This window comes from Triplophysa dalaica, chromosome 1 (assembly GCF_015846415.1).
Source record: "Triplophysa dalaica isolate WHDGS20190420 chromosome 1, ASM1584641v1, whole genome shotgun sequence".
NCBI lineage: Eukaryota > Metazoa > Chordata > Actinopteri > Cypriniformes > Nemacheilidae > Triplophysa > Triplophysa dalaica.
In genome coordinates, this window is record NC_079542.1 from 24,020,545 (window position 1) to 24,036,179 (window position 15,635).

The following is a 15,635-nucleotide window of genomic DNA, read 5'->3' on the forward strand; positions in this document are numbered from 1 at the left end:
AAAGTATATTTTTAGTACTCTTGCACTCTGTTGTCCGTTGCTTCACATGTTTTTCTTGATATTAGCCTATCCATGTTTTTTTCTCCAAAACATCCTTTGCAGGTTAAAGATAGAGCTATGGGCAGAAATGGAAAGTTATCCTTATACAGTCAATGTTGTAATATTATGCATATGTATTTTTGTATGAGGTTTTTGTTATAGCCTACTCTCTCACTTCCTCACTGGCCATAACACAGCACCTCTAACAGTGTGGGTTGGCCATCAATTAAATATCAGTTTCCTCATATATTTTTAACAGTGTTTAAAATAAGAGCTAGCTCAGAGTGGCCAAGCTCAGATAAACATCGTATGCACTTGAAACACTTCTCTAGCACTCAAGAGAGATGGAGCACTCAGAACTGTAGGACCGCTTGAAAGAAAAAAAATGGGAAGGTCAACATTGACCTCTAGTGGTTAATATGCGCTAAAGCATAAAATACGATACTACTTTCAGAATTTACTATCTTTGTTAATGTTTATTCATGTTAATACAATAATATTCATAATGGTGCATTAACTAATGTTAACAGTTACAGCTTAAGATCTTAAAATCTGTTCATTGTTCATAAAACAATAACCAGTTATCAACAAATACAACCTTACTGTAAAGTGTTCCCCTATTTTCACTGAGCAAACTTTTTTTATTGACTAAATAAGCGTTATGTAATTCTTTTTTGGTGTTTCAGTTAAAAAGCCATCTAATTACACTAGCCAGTCATGTCCATCTCGGTTCCAGATCCAGTTTATTTGAATCAATCACCTGATATATTAAAGATTTTAAGCTTTTTACTGTTGCTTAGCTAATCACTCTGGAGCCCCCAGAAAAATCATCCTGGCACGATAACGGCACTGCAACAATGTGGAAAGTCTGCAAGTCTATCTGAGCTGAGTCTTAAAAAAAAAGATTGATATATGATAACCTATAATACAAATATATGTGAAATGTTACTTTTTAAAAGACTCCACAGCCTTCCGAACAAACGTATGATTGACTGTTTAAGGAGAAACAGCCTCTTATTTATTGTTGGGATGGTTACTGTGTCATTTTTGGATCTGTGGGTTTAAATCTATACATTCTACCAAAACTAGTAATGGCAAAAATGTAAAGACGTTTGAGCATATTCTCACCAGTCCTAAAATATATGAACTGAACTGAATAGAATTTATTAAACATTCCCATTTATTCATTTATATATTTCTTATTTTTGTTGTAGAATAATGTACAGTACTTGTAAATGCCTCAGATAGATACTAATACTACACATACAGGAGTTAAAAGCAAAATATCTAATAACAAGACAATGGAAACTGAAAGTACTTTATCCGCACTCAAATAAGCATTCATGTAATGAAATTGTACTCATTCATGATCTATTACTCAATTCCCTAAGATTCAGATATTGTTAATAACTCTGGATCTTATATCATCAAGAACACATGAGTGTGACATTGTTCAACAAGTTCATGCCTTCAGTTGTAGACCCATGATCACAGCTTCTACATGTAAGAACTTTGGTAGAGCTTATGCAGGGTTTCAGTGAAAAAGTCAGTTTTTTATAATATTATATAAAGGTATATTGTTTTTGTGTGCACAGGTATGTAACTGTGCTACACACAAACAAGTTCTGCAGTCTTTTAGACGTTCAACAATCAAGGAAAATCAAAGGTAACTTAATTTAAGACAGTTTAAGTTTGCTTCAGCATACTTCCAGGACTCATTCCAGTCCCGTGTCCTTCTCAGTGGTTTTAATGTACTTTGGTCGATTGTTCAGTGCAAGCTGCATTGCCCAAATGCTCAGAGGCCTCATATAAGCTAGAGAGCGGTAGATGCCTTTCTCACAGTATGCTTCAGGAGTCTGGAAGGCCATTCCCAATCGCTCCCATACAGTACGATAGCAACCTTCCGCAGTTTGCAGACCCTCTTCCACCATTCCCTAGGAAACAGAATATAATATGTTACAATCAGGCATATCACACTTGATATACAATTGGAGAAAGAAATCATTAAGTATGATTTCCATGAAATTAAATGAATGGACCAAAATAGTAGCTACAACAATGACCTGAGGTCTGTCTTACCTCGTGTATCATTGTTGCTGCCAATCCATACACCACACCCACCCACACCTCATCTGATTGGACGCTGGAACGATCAGGCACGCCCTCTGGCCTCATTCCATTAACTGCACCCATCTGTCCTTTCGCAAAGCTCATAACATTGAGGTCAAAGACTGATCTCAATGCACTATGGATTTTCTCCTTAGGAAAAGCCTGCGCAGAGAAGTGCATGTTCAAAAGTATTTGGTTAGGCATTGTCTGCCATTTTTTTTGTCCAGAACAACAAATTCCAGCAATTTCAGGACATTATCACTAAAAACAATCGCTTGCACTCATGGTGTATTCGTACGGCTAAAAGATTGGGCTGCATATGGGTGCATGGACACATGGGCAATTCCATGTAAATGTCAACCATACCATGAAATATACCAAATGACAGACGTCAAAGTTTGATGGTTTTAATAGCCATGTGAGGTCTCAACGTTTTAGAAGCATTGTTTTCATTTTTTTTGCATAATTTTACATTTTAGGATTGTCACATCTATTATGGTACATACATCACATAAATTGGCAAATTAAATTTTTTATAAAGAAACAATTTTATGTTCTATGAAGAGACATCCGATCTTTATTTGTCGGGTATTTTAGCTTCTGGTTTTTACATTTTAATTCACAAAACTTGTGCATAGTCTGATATTTTTCTGATGTTTAGACAACCAATGGTTCAGTATATTGTAAAAGAAATAATACATTCTCTGAGCGATCAATCATGAAAAAAATGTCACATCCATAACGCTGGTATTGCCCATATGCAATAGCTGTCCACCAGATGGAGCATAACACAGTATACTTTGGTCTTTGCTTACCTGGAAGTCATCATCCCCAAGCCCAGAAGCCTTGAGAAACCAATGGCCTGCACACTGGTCTGACATTACACTGTTGGAGAGGTTTCGTCCACTGCTGTCATAATTGTAGTACTTGCCTAAAAAAGTAAGAGGAAACTTTTACTTCAAGTTGTGTTCTCATCCCAGATGATCATTCAATATGGAAACAGATCGAATGCCGGACCTGCCTTTCACCATCCATGACATGACTTAACTGTCCTACTCACCATTCCACAAAAGTTTGTCGAAGGCTGCACTTCCTCTGTCTAAAATATCTCTGTAGCGTTGATAAACAGACTCGCAGTTCAGCAGACGGGCCATTTTGCACATCATGCACACTGACGCCAGCCACAGACCACCGCAGTATGCACTAGAACATGCACAAATTTAACACACCTGTTACTTATGTATGTTGTTGTTGACTGTAAGTGACATTTTATTACATAACAACCCAGCTAGAATAAGCAAATCTTAAAGGAGGGATGAATTAAAATCACAATTTTAACCCGAGCTTTTGTTATATAAGTGGGAACCGTATTCACACGAACATCATGTAAGTGTCAGAACTGAAAACGCCCTTGTTACTGAGATTACATCTGTTATTGACACCAGGCCCAGCGAACGCCAGGTTCTGGAATGCACCTATCTATGATAGGTTGAACACCCCCTCCACAGAAAAATATCAACGACTACTTCTCTAGCCCCGCCCCCTGGTTCGTGCATGACAGAACAAGTTGTGCAGAACCAGATAGAGCGAGCAAGCAATAAACAAACATGCCGTTAAAGATAGCTAAATATTGTGCCACTCCTGGTTGGGGAAGAATACGGTCGCTGCACAAATTCAGATTCTGACATTAGTAATGTGTGGTTAAAGTTTATTTTTAAAGACGTTCCAGCTCATGTGGGAAAAACATGGAGCATTTGTTAGTTTCATTTCTCTAAGGATTCCTTTGTGAACAAGGCAGAGATCGACACAGGATTTGTGGAATGACTGAAATTAAAAAGCAATGATGCGTCGTCAACATTGGATCCGATAGGAATGGTGCAGTATCTCATACAACAGTATAAAACAATAAACAAGGCCAGTTCATCACACCTTTAATATAAACCCACCTGTAATAGAGCAAGAATGTACTGCACACACAACAATAGTTGAGTAACCCACACTACACTATGTCCAGAATCACCCTCATGTATCCTATTATATATTTTATGTAGTTTTTTTTGCCATACTGTACCTGGGTCCAGTCACTGTCCATCCATCATAGGTCTGGTCTGCATAGCCAGAATTTTCAATCAGTCCATCTCCATCCTTATCGAACTTTAACTCTGTTTCCATGACTGTCTGAATAAAAAATAAAGCAGATCTGTGAGTGATGTGTGCCGAAACAATTGGAAACGTGATCAGGCTCCATTTTTACATTCAGAGGATGTATTTCTACACGGTTGAGCCCACCTGGCATATGGGCCACATGTCCTTCAGATACTGCTCATCCTGGGTCAGATAATAGTCTCGGTACACTTGCAGCACAAACTTCAAGTTCAAATCTTTCCAGTCGGCTGTATCGTGAATCAAGTAAGCGTTGACACGACACCATGGCTCATCATCTGTTTGAAAAAGTAGTTTTAGGAATATTTGAGCAATTGGTTTTAAGAATACAGGGAACATTTGAGTCTTATGAAACCTTTAAAACTTGAAAGATTTTAGTTAAAATCTTGGTTCCTCTAATAAATTTAGTATCTGATGTCTATAATGTTATAGACATATATATATTTATATGAAAAAATATAAATTGCCAACATTATTATTTTTTGCTGTGTCTAAAACATTATGCTTGAAACTGTTTTATGGTTAACAGGGTAATAAACATGGTATTAACTTACCAGGGTCTCCAATGTCGTGAGGCACAACACCCCGGGTCTTGACTGGTGAGCACTGACCGCTCATTAGATTCAATCTCTCTGTGGGGTCATGCTGTACGACACTACCAGCTGAAAGCGCAAGTACAAACTTAAAAAACAAGATCTATTCATTTCAATATCATCTTGAAGTGTTAAGCTCACCAATATCATACTGCAGACTCAGAGCCAACTTTGGCCACAACATGATAAGTGCGAATGAAGCATAGAAGTGCACATCATAAGTGTTATACATCCTGTACTCCTGACCTGTGTTTAAAGAGGGAAATAAACAGAAGTCATCATATCACCTCAATCTAAACATGACTCCGTTTCAACACAAATGGACAATAATCTCAATGCTAACCTTTATTTTTCAAATGGCTTTAATAAGCCTATGCTAAACAAATCCTCAGTTTAGATTACATATCAATTTAATGATAAGCACCATGCAATTACCCTCTAGGTAAGCAAATCGCCCATATTCCTTGACAACTTGAGGCTGAGCTGGAAGCCCCCCATCCTCAGTACGGAGCCCACCACTGACATCGCTGTCCTCTGGAAGCTCCAGCCACACAGTTCCACCATCCACAATGAAGTAGAGCTCATTAAACAGAGCTGATTTATACCATGCTGGAAGAGAACTAGACAAACAGTAAATGAAGATGTAATGTATAAGTGTCAGCTGTACCGGTTGTCTACAGTAGAGAGCAGCTTAGCTCATATAAATGATGAGAAAACACTTCATTCATGGTTCATTTTTGTTTATTTCAACCTATTTAAAAATGGTAAAAATAGGTCGATCAGAATAGGTTGATTAGGCTTAATCAGAGTGGCCATGGTTTTATCTAATAGACCAAACAGTAACCAAAAACAAAATATGCCTTATGTTAAAAGGTATAACAGTGTATGCGGACAGTACCACACCCAACACATATGTATGAAGTGCACTTAACAGGATACGAGTAATAATACACTAAATGGCACATAAGGGTTTATTCAACATATTACACAATACACAAATACATTGCCTTTTGGAGAGAAACTTGCCCCATGCAACTTAATTCATAAACTGTTACTACTGAAAAATGTATTTTTACCTGTCCTGTAGAATGGGCCTCTGCCACTCATCTATGCTCTCCTCCCATTTTCTGTAGTGTGTGAGAGCATAGTGGGACAGCGAGGGGGCAGCGTCCCCTTTGCTGCCATAGTAACGTGTGTATCTCCTGAAACAAAGACTCCACCCTGTTACTTCATACAGTCATTGAGATAAGCATCAGTGCAACTGTTAATAAGTTTCCATGTTACATATAAAGTGTTACACAAACTGTTAACCTACTGGTTTTCCTCATATATTTGAAGAATGTCCCAGTTGATACATTTTTTCCCATCATGAATTTTACTCACCCTCATATTGTACCATGACTACCTTTCCTCGATGGAACATACAAAGAATATCTTTAAAAGGACAGTTCGACCACAATTAAAAATGATGTAATAATTTACTCAGACTTGTTGCGTTCAAATCTTCTAAGAGCAGGGGGTTGAAATGGGAGTAATAGTGATGCTGAACTTCATAAGGACACAAAAACTGTATAAAATAACTCCACATGACTTATGTTGTGTATTTCAAGTGTCCTTAACGAACACAAATGGGTTCGGTGTAGAAAAAATATATATAATCTGTGATTTGATTAAGATTTTTTTACCAAAATTTCTGTGTGTTTGGCTGATGTGTCCTAGTTGTTAGGGCAACAAACAGACAGCTGTTTACTTTCACGTGAATGATTACATATTAACAGATTTAATATTATCTACATCAAATCTAATTGATGCTTGAAATATACAGCACGAGTCATCCATCCATCCATCCATCCATTTTCTACCGCTTATCCGAACTACCTCGGGTCACGGGGAGCCTGTGCCTATCTCAGGAGTCATCGGGCATCAGGCAGGATACACCCTGGATGGAGTGCCAACCCATCGCAGGGCACACACACTCACTCACTCATTCACTCACGCACTCACACCCTACGGACAATTTTTTCCAGAGATGCCAATCAACCTACCATGCATGTCTTTGGACCAGGGGAGGAAACCGGAGTACCCGGAGGAAACCCCCGAGGTGTGAGGCGAACGTGCTAACCACTAAGCCACCGTGCCCCCCTAGCACGAGTCATGTCCCGTAAATTTTTTATTTTCCTGCGTTATTTCGAAGTTTGGGAATTTGGTCCCAATTCACTCCCATTACTACCACCGAAACAACATTTTGGTTTCAGGTTTGAGCGACACAGTGGCGAGTAAATAATGTTGAAACGTTTACTTTTGGGTGAACCATCTCTTTAGGAGATGTCAAAGGTTAAAAGAGCATATTTAACCATTTATGTAAATCCCAGCAGAGTTAAAAATAAAATCTCCTTATGTGTTTCACACAAGAATATAAAAAGAGTGAGTAAAACAACAGAATTTTCTGTTTTATGTGTTTAACATAACTATTGACTGAATGTCACTCAAAAAATAAAGCTTTTTACAGACCCTGACCCACAGTTCATACAAATAGAAAGAAAAGGTAGATTGATAGAAAAGATAAGGAGTTTGAGCAGACTCTATATGAATAAGGAAGTGTTTGCATTCGCCCATTCGTAAACAAAACGTTCCTGTGCATGTTAAAAAACATTGAATGTACACACACCTTGCATGCACCCTCTCTCTCGAGCCGAAGGTGACTGTGGGCATATCCCAGGCCAAACTAAACTCCATACTGTTGTGTCCATTAGCAGGCACCGAGCAGCCCACGGCCAGGGCTGCTGCTACATTCTCTCCCTTCTGTGTGGGTGTGCTGGGGCCCTCGGGCGAGTCGAGTCTTCCATCAGTCATGAGGTCACTCCACAAAGCACTACAGGTTCCCTTTGGGCTAAACGCGGTCTGGTGACTGATCTCTAGGCCAGACTGCAAAATGATGAGTTTTATTTTAATTTCTATAATAAGTTAACTTTGTTCCTGCTTCTATAGAATGCTTCTTAAAACTAGGCATGGGCCGGTATAAGATTTTGACGGTATAGTAACCTTTAGCCAAACTAGCACGGTTTGGTGGTTGCAGCTTTAAAAAAATTTTTTAAATGTCTGGGTAAAAACATTGAACACAATAGGTTTTATTTTTAAGCAACACAATATATTTTGGGACAGTAGTAAACATGTACAGTATGTCAGGTTAAATCAGCATGGCACCCCTTTCTAGTCTTCTTTTACATGTATTTCCAGTAATTAAACTTCCATGCATTCATCCATCAATATATACATAACAAATTTAGTGCAGATGAGCAAATAACTAATCAAGCATGAAAAAAAAGGCACAGAACCTGATTGATTCCTGCCCTTTCCGTCTTTGATAAAAACAGCTCATATCTTTGAAACGGTATAACAGAAACTTTTAGTGGTTTTAAAACAATGACGTTTCCAAACTGCGGTATACCTTGAAACAGGTTTTCGGCCCATGCCTGCGTGAAACATGTCAAATATCCATTCTACAGTTGTGCTCATGAGTTTACACACTCTGGCAGAATTTACGATTTATTGGCCATTTTTCAGAGAATATGAAATGATAACACAAAAACTTTTCTTTCACTCATGGTTAGTGTTTGGCTGAAGCCTTATATTAATCAACTGTGTTTACTCTTTTTAAATCATAATGACAACAGCAACTACCCAAATTACCCTGATCAAAAGTTAACATGCCCAGGTTCTTAACACCGTGTATTAAATGGCCAAAAAATCATAAATTCTGACAGGGTATGTAAACTTATGAGCACAACTGTATCTGATCATATATTAGCGCCGTGCAAAATAAAGTCAACCAATTAGCAAGTACAAATCTCTAATTTTCTGAAAGGACCACATGCTCAAACAAAAGAGTGGGGGTGAACTCTGAAACTTGTTTGGCAGATTGCGTTTTTTCTTGCAACACAAGACTAATTTATGTGTTTTACTACAGACCAAACCTGTTGCTTCAACATTTTCCTTCGACATTACCTTTCCTCTTGCAGCGATACACATAGTGTATGGGTTTACAGGTGTTTGGTGATGTAGCAAGACCCCAGACACGGATTCTCCCTCTTCTTCGTGGTGAAATGGTTCATTCCAGTGGCCCCCGCACATATCGTCTTTATCGCCCGACCCATTAACCATTGTGAACATGATGGAAACGTCGAGCGCGTAATCATTCTTATTCTCAATATCCCACACAAACACAGCCACAGGCAGACTGGAGTCCTGAGAAAGAGAAAACAAGCTTAGCTTATTTGAGATGGGTCAATAATTTGGATACGGTTTCATTATCTTTGTACTGTACATATTGAATGCTTCTACACTAACCACATGTAGTTGAGGTAAATTACAACAATAGTGGTGGCGATATAAAACAGGTGTCAAAGAGCTGGTCACCTTGTAGTCATGGGGGATGACAGGTGACACTTGTCTGCAGGTGAGGTTGACATTCTGGCCAGGCAGGTGGTAGACCGTCCAGGCTCGTGGATACAGTGCATGGTAAAATGCATATTCACCGCAGTAGCCCCAGTTCCAACCCTGAAGTGCAGGGGGACGTTCGGTAGACAACACCTGCTGGTATACTGTCTGACCCCCCCTGCGCAAACATACTGTAAACTAGAGAGACAGAAATTTAGGAAGACTTAAACTTGGCGAAGAACAGATGGACAAACTGGAAATAAGCACAAAAAGCTACTGTAACTATTTTATAAACGCAAATACAGTTTTAAGGTCCAGTGTATGAAATTTAGCGACATCTAGCGGTGAGAGTTTGCAACTAATGGCTCACTCCACCTCTCCCTTTTGAAACACTACGGTGGCTGACACAGGGCAAAGATGTTGTGACGTTTTCGCGATTTGTAGAGCTGTTTGTCCGTTTAGGGCTACTGTAGAAACAACATGGCGAAGGGGACCCGCGGTGTGTGTAGATAGAAATAGCTCATAGCTCATAAACATTATGCTTCATTGTGTTAGTTCTTTAGTCTATATAGACCTCTGAAAAACATAGTTATGCAAGTTATTTTACGCATTGGACCTTTAAAAGCACCGGTGAGTAATTTATTTATAAGTGAATCAGTTACCTGGTTAGCTATAACAGTTTTATAGTGGTACATTCCAGGGTTTAGTTGCCATCTGCAGAAATCGCCCTTCCATCCGCGGGTGATACTACCTCCCCCAATGCCACCCAGAGGAACACCTAAAAAACATTGTTCACGTACATTGGTTTTTTTTTATTGACAGGATGTTTTTGCTTGCATTTGTACTCACCATAAATTTGTTTCAGCTGTAAGGCCCGAAACATATCAATAAAAGGTGCTTTCTTTTCAATCTGGGTCTTTTTGTACCACCATCGTAGATACCTGTTCAGACAAACACAAGAGATGAATATACAGACTCAATGACTCACATTTTGACTTTTCAAATTGGGCTTTGTGGCTCTCTAACAACTTTAGTCATAATAATGCAGCTCTTTTTAATACATACTTAGTCAGCCTCGAACCACCCCATTGAACTCTTTGTCTTATTGCTCCCTGAACTCTCTGCAAGTCCCTTTGGATAAAAGCGACTGATTATGACTAAATGTCATTGTAAATGTAAACTGATTTACACAAACATAAAAGGACAGATGGCATTATGGGATACACCGATACAGCTGTGAACTGTTTCTGCACTGCAAAAATCGTTTGTGTTCATCACTTTCTTCAGAATAATCATAACAGAAGGATTTAACATCTCTTATATCACATCAATATGACCACATATCTCAACTTTCACCGAGTCATAACATTTAGATGTCAGACATGTGATTACCATGGAAGTTAGGTGAATAATCAATCAAGTGTGGGGAAGGTTTAGGAACATGAATACACTAGTCACATTCGCATCAGAGCACTGATTGTATCAATAGGGATCAATGCACAACAAAAACTCAAAGTGAATTAATTTTTAAAGGATCCAAGGGGTTAGGAAGGCTTCCTTGGCCAAGCATGCTGGATAAAAGGCAGTGGCAACAAAAACTTGTTTGGTGTATATATCGAATAATGCACAAATAAGAACTTTGCCAATAATAAAACTCAGCCACTGACGATGACTTTGACCATGAGTCAATCATTAATCATGAATGCAAAACAAGATCAATATTTATCAATCAATAACCAGCTTGAAGCTACATAGTTTCACAAAGCCTTATCTTGATGTCAGATATTAAACAATGTACCAGTCTAACAGGCCACACAGGTGCTCAGAAACCCCACCTGATCCAAGTAAAGACCTAATACACCTGGATGGCTGATAGCAGTCATTTCTTTTATATGTGAGCAAGTAACCTACAAATGAATGAGCTGTTTTTGCTTCTACGAAGCTAGTAATGGTAAACCTTATGACAGTATTACCTTGGTTTACTTAATATGGGTGGCTGCTTACGAAGAAGCAGGCAGGGAAGAGTTTGGCAGAAGAGAAGAAAACCTTTTTCTGAAATATTATATTATCTATCGATTTCATTTATGCGTAATACTACAGTGCAAGAGTCAAAAAATAAATCACACTGAAAGTGATAGTTCACCCAAAAATGACTCGTCCTATTTTTTAATTTCCAAACTGTTCGACTTTCTTAATTCCGCAGAACACAGAAGATATTTCGAAGAATGTTGTAAACTCGCCGCCATTCACTTGCCATGGTTTTGTGTCCATAGAAGTGAATGGATGACACTGTTGTTCGGGCTACCAACTTTCTTCAAATAGCTTCTTTTGTGTTTTGCTGAAGAAAGGAAAGTCATACAGATTTAAAATGACAAGAGGGTGATCAATGATGACAGAATTCTCAATTTGGGCTGAGCTGTCACTTAAGAGGAACGACTGTTAAGGTCTGTTATGATTTCTTACTTTTTATGAATGACATGATACAATGTCACATGAACGGAACCATTTAAAGAACTGACATGAAGATTAAAGGAATCTAAGGCCCATTTATTGCTAAACATACCTGAGACCTAGACCAACATGTTCGATCATGTTAGAGATTGATACATCTTTGGCTTGAAATGGTTTCCTCTTCTCGTTGAACTCGTGTGCCAGACATATCCGCCAACCATCCTTCGGGACACCAAATCCAATTTCTGTAGACACATACCGGCTCATAAGCTCCGCCAGAGACTTGCTGTCATTTAAATCCATATTTTGGAGCTTTAAATCGACGGTCCAAACTAAAAGCTGGTGTGTAAAACTGGTCTAAATGATCTACATTAAAAGCAAAACAGACAAAATTGTTAATCTAGGTAAATGAAGCAAATATGTTAAATAACTTAATGACACATTAATGAAAAAAAAATGCTACATTGTCTCGGGTTGTGCAGAGCAAGCCTGATCTTTGTGTATAGAGGTAGGTAATCTAAGTTATATATGAACCCAAAGTTCATCTGTCACCAGAGTGATCAACGCCAGTGCAGCCAACCACAGGCTGGAGATGTAATTTGATCTTATTCTTTTAAATAACTAACAATGTCTTGCTCTTTTCTGCATTGTACACTTCTTTCAAATACACCAATCGGTGACTGACCGCTGTAAAGTTAGGTTGACGTTATTCATTCATTAGACATTCGGTTTCATATCAATTAAGCTCTTTGTGCCTGTTATGTTTTGAGCCCAAAATAACTCAGATAGACATAAATATATGCCCTTTACGTTGCACAAGGCTTAAATTCTAGAAAAAAAACGATATATAAATTAACCATGAAAATTTATTAAACCATTTAACTACATGACAATCTATAAAACCAGTACTAAAATGTTCAGGAAAACATGGCTGTTATTGCACAAGGCTCCGTTTTTTTAAATAAGCATTTTATAATAATTGTACAACTTTTAATGTATGTAATTACATAAATCCATTAAACGACAACATCATTTGAGATAAAGGTATCAAACCAACTGTAACATATTCAGAGCATTATACCCTATGATGCACAAGGCTTTAACCCATTTAAATACATTAAAGTTGTACACCACTTCAGCTAAAGGAAATAAACCAACTGTGAATTACTCACAGTTCTGTCTGATGTACAATGTAAGTATATGCAGGACTCTAGACTAACTTTTTGCAATGGTTTCACTGGTGCGCATAACTTTTTTTCTTAGGTGCACCAGCACAAAAGTTAGCTACACACAAATTTTCGACCGCATCGCATTTAAGGCATTTAACATTTTATTGGCTTTGCCAGTTCACTTTTTTAAATGTCCATATAGGCAAAATTGACTTGTAAATGATTAACTAACAACCTGGTCAACATAAAGCTCTTTATTTGAATCACAAATCTACAAGAAAGGTAATTTACAGAAAAAGTGTTGGTGCTTAAAGTGCTTCACTGAACTGAAATTTAAACTCAAAAGATCTCAAGATAAATGGACCAGGGCTTGACATAACCTGGGAGGTTGATGGCTCCGTGTCAGAGCATTGCTTATGATTTTCAGAAGGATCAAGCCTTAACTTAACATTATTCACGAAAAAGTTGTCAATCGTTCTTTTCATCTTCTCTCATCATCCGCGGCTACATCCACTCTGTTTAACTGAGGGCCCCATTCTGCTCACCTCTGTCTGACTGCAGCACACGCATTTACAAACATACACACCACAGGTAACGCTGGACTTCTTTATAGTCCGTCATTTTGACTGACGTCCGTCTTTATCTTTTATTACCCGTCACAATGGTGCAAGGTGGCGTTAGATGGTGAGTAGTATGTTAGTGACGTCATCACGCTGTACTTGCGTCTTGGAACTTGTTGCATTTTAACACAGCATTTTAACTGAATGCCCAAAAAATCCGTTGTTGTTCATTAAAGCAATAAGCCCCGCGAAGCCGTGGGTTACAGTACATTTTATAACAGCTAAGGGGCGATGTTGTAATGCCTAAACCGCCATAGCTGTTATAAAATGCACTATAACCCACGGCTTCGCGGGGCTTACTGCTTTTATAAAACGGTTAATCCACATGCTTAGTTAGGTTTCATGAAGTAAAACACAACAAATATTATGTTATTATTTTAATAAAAATATATTCTTCCAACCAAACAAAGTAGTTCCTCAGAAACAGGTGTGGCTACAACAGTGCGGTTGCCATGCAACACAGAAGCAGCAAAGCATGAACAGACCACATAGTCTGTTTATGAGTATTCACCTCATTTCTAGACTTTTCGATGTCTTTAATTTCGCTTTCATTAATTTCAGCGTGTCGTCTTTGTTGTTGGTCTAATTTGTCTGTCATGTCAATCTCTTCCCACAACTCATCCATGCTTAGCCCACCAAATAAATCAAAATTCACAACAAAATCGGACATTTTGACAATGATTCTGCTGTACGTAGCAAGAGTGGCGCAGTGATTCTAGGTAATGCGGTCAGCCGTTATATATCGGGATATTTTATAACGGCTTGGATCTCCGCTCAACCAATCAGAATCAAGGACCAGAACTGACCGTGTTATAAAAAACTTTGCATGCCATAGTTTACACAGGACTGGCGGGAAATGTGCATTGATACTCCTTCATTCTTCATGTTTTACTATGATAGGTGAACTGTCTTTCCCGCGTCCCAGCGCGACATCCGACGGGTTTTCCCAGATCGCACCACAATGACAGGTAAAAACACACAGGTCACTTCGCGAGCATATCAAGCTCTAATGAGGTGAAATCATTGAAATCCGCCAAAATGACGGACGGCCTTCAGATTATTCCATCACTGGTAAAAACGTCCGTCAACAACAGAAAATTTAATGTTAATGCGACCTCTGGTACACACACGTACAGGAATATCTGGACCACGGCCAATCAGAGGGGGGGTCCGCCCTTCACTATCTCTGATTGGTTTAGACCACGATATGGGCCTAAGTGTGTCTGTTGTTGAATCACAGGGACACTTTCAGAGTTGCAGAGACTTCTTTCTCCCTCGAACGGCTGGTCACACCGGTGCGACCTCTGATCATTTTGTGTCGCACCATTGAGACATTTGCAACCAAATAGGTGGCACTCTAGAGCCCTGATATATCGTTTTTTTCTAGAATTTATCCATTGTGCAACGTGGAGGGCGGATATTCATGTCTATCTGAGTTAGTTTGGGCTCAAAACATAACAGGCGCAAAGAGCTTAATTGGTATGAAACGAATGTCTAATCAATGAATAACGTCAAACCAACTTTACCGCGTTGACAGACTCTCGTGTTCTGCCTGCTTCAGTCACATTTATGTAGTTACTTCTGCGACTACTCATGCATCATTTCTAATACTTTTTATCTCATCATGTTTGTTTTGGAGAGGATTTGATATCTCTTACCTTTCCACCTCTTTTCTCTGCACTTGTCTTGATGCTCTCCAGCATGACTATGTCAATAAAGCCACCGGCTCTCGCTGTTCCTCCTTGTTAAATCATGGAAAAAATGTATATGAATGTAAATCGCAAAGACTATGTACATGGGGAGGCATTTGTGTAGCATTCAAGAATGTCTTCTTATGTAAAACCAGATGTTCACAGCATTACATCGCTGTCTTTTACTGTTGAACTGGTCACGCCAACGTCAGCTATCAATTCCTACTGAAAGTGTTGGGTTAAACCAATGACATCACCTGAGGGGTAGCATGGGAAAGAGTTTTGCCATCTCTATATCTGTGTAGGTAACCGCTATTTTTTTTATTTTTTACATATATATTTGTTTACTTATAAAAAGGTTCT

The 15,635-nt window shown here is 38.6% G+C and overlaps 1 protein-coding gene across 1 annotated transcript; it reads right to left on the reverse strand.

Annotated features, from left to right (window-relative positions):
• Positions 1–1,201: 1,201 nt before the first annotated feature.
• gba2 (glucosidase, beta (bile acid) 2) lies at positions 1,202–15,493 on the reverse strand. Its single transcript, XM_056746510.1, has 17 exons — positions 15,240–15,493; positions 11,905–12,158; positions 10,191–10,282; positions 10,004–10,119; positions 9,321–9,539; positions 8,910–9,149; positions 7,573–7,829; positions 5,981–6,106; positions 5,340–5,524; positions 5,046–5,150; positions 4,866–4,973; positions 4,438–4,589; positions 4,220–4,326; positions 3,209–3,351; positions 2,964–3,079; positions 2,119–2,310; positions 1,202–1,973 (listed from the first exon to the last, which is right to left on the reverse strand). The coding sequence occupies exons 2-17, from the start codon at positions 12,093–12,095 to the stop codon at positions 1,755–1,757; spliced, it is 2,568 nt and encodes an 855-aa protein (XP_056602488.1). The 5' UTR covers positions 12,096–12,158; positions 15,240–15,493; the 3' UTR covers positions 1,202–1,754.
• Positions 15,494–15,635: the final 142 nt, after the last annotated feature.

Coding starts and splice junctions, on each gene's coding strand:
- gba2 (XM_056746510.1), bottom strand. CDS start 12,095: ATGGATTTAAATGACAGCAAGTCTCTGGCGGAGCTTATGAGCCGGTAT. Junction 4,590..4,865: donor TCACGACATTGGAGACCCTG/GTAAGTTAATAC, acceptor TTTTTCAAACAG/ATGATGAGCCATGGTGTCGT. Junction 1,974..2,118: donor CAGCAACAATGATACACGAG/GTAAGACAGACC, acceptor TCTGTTTCCTAG/GGAATGGTGGAAGAGGGTCT.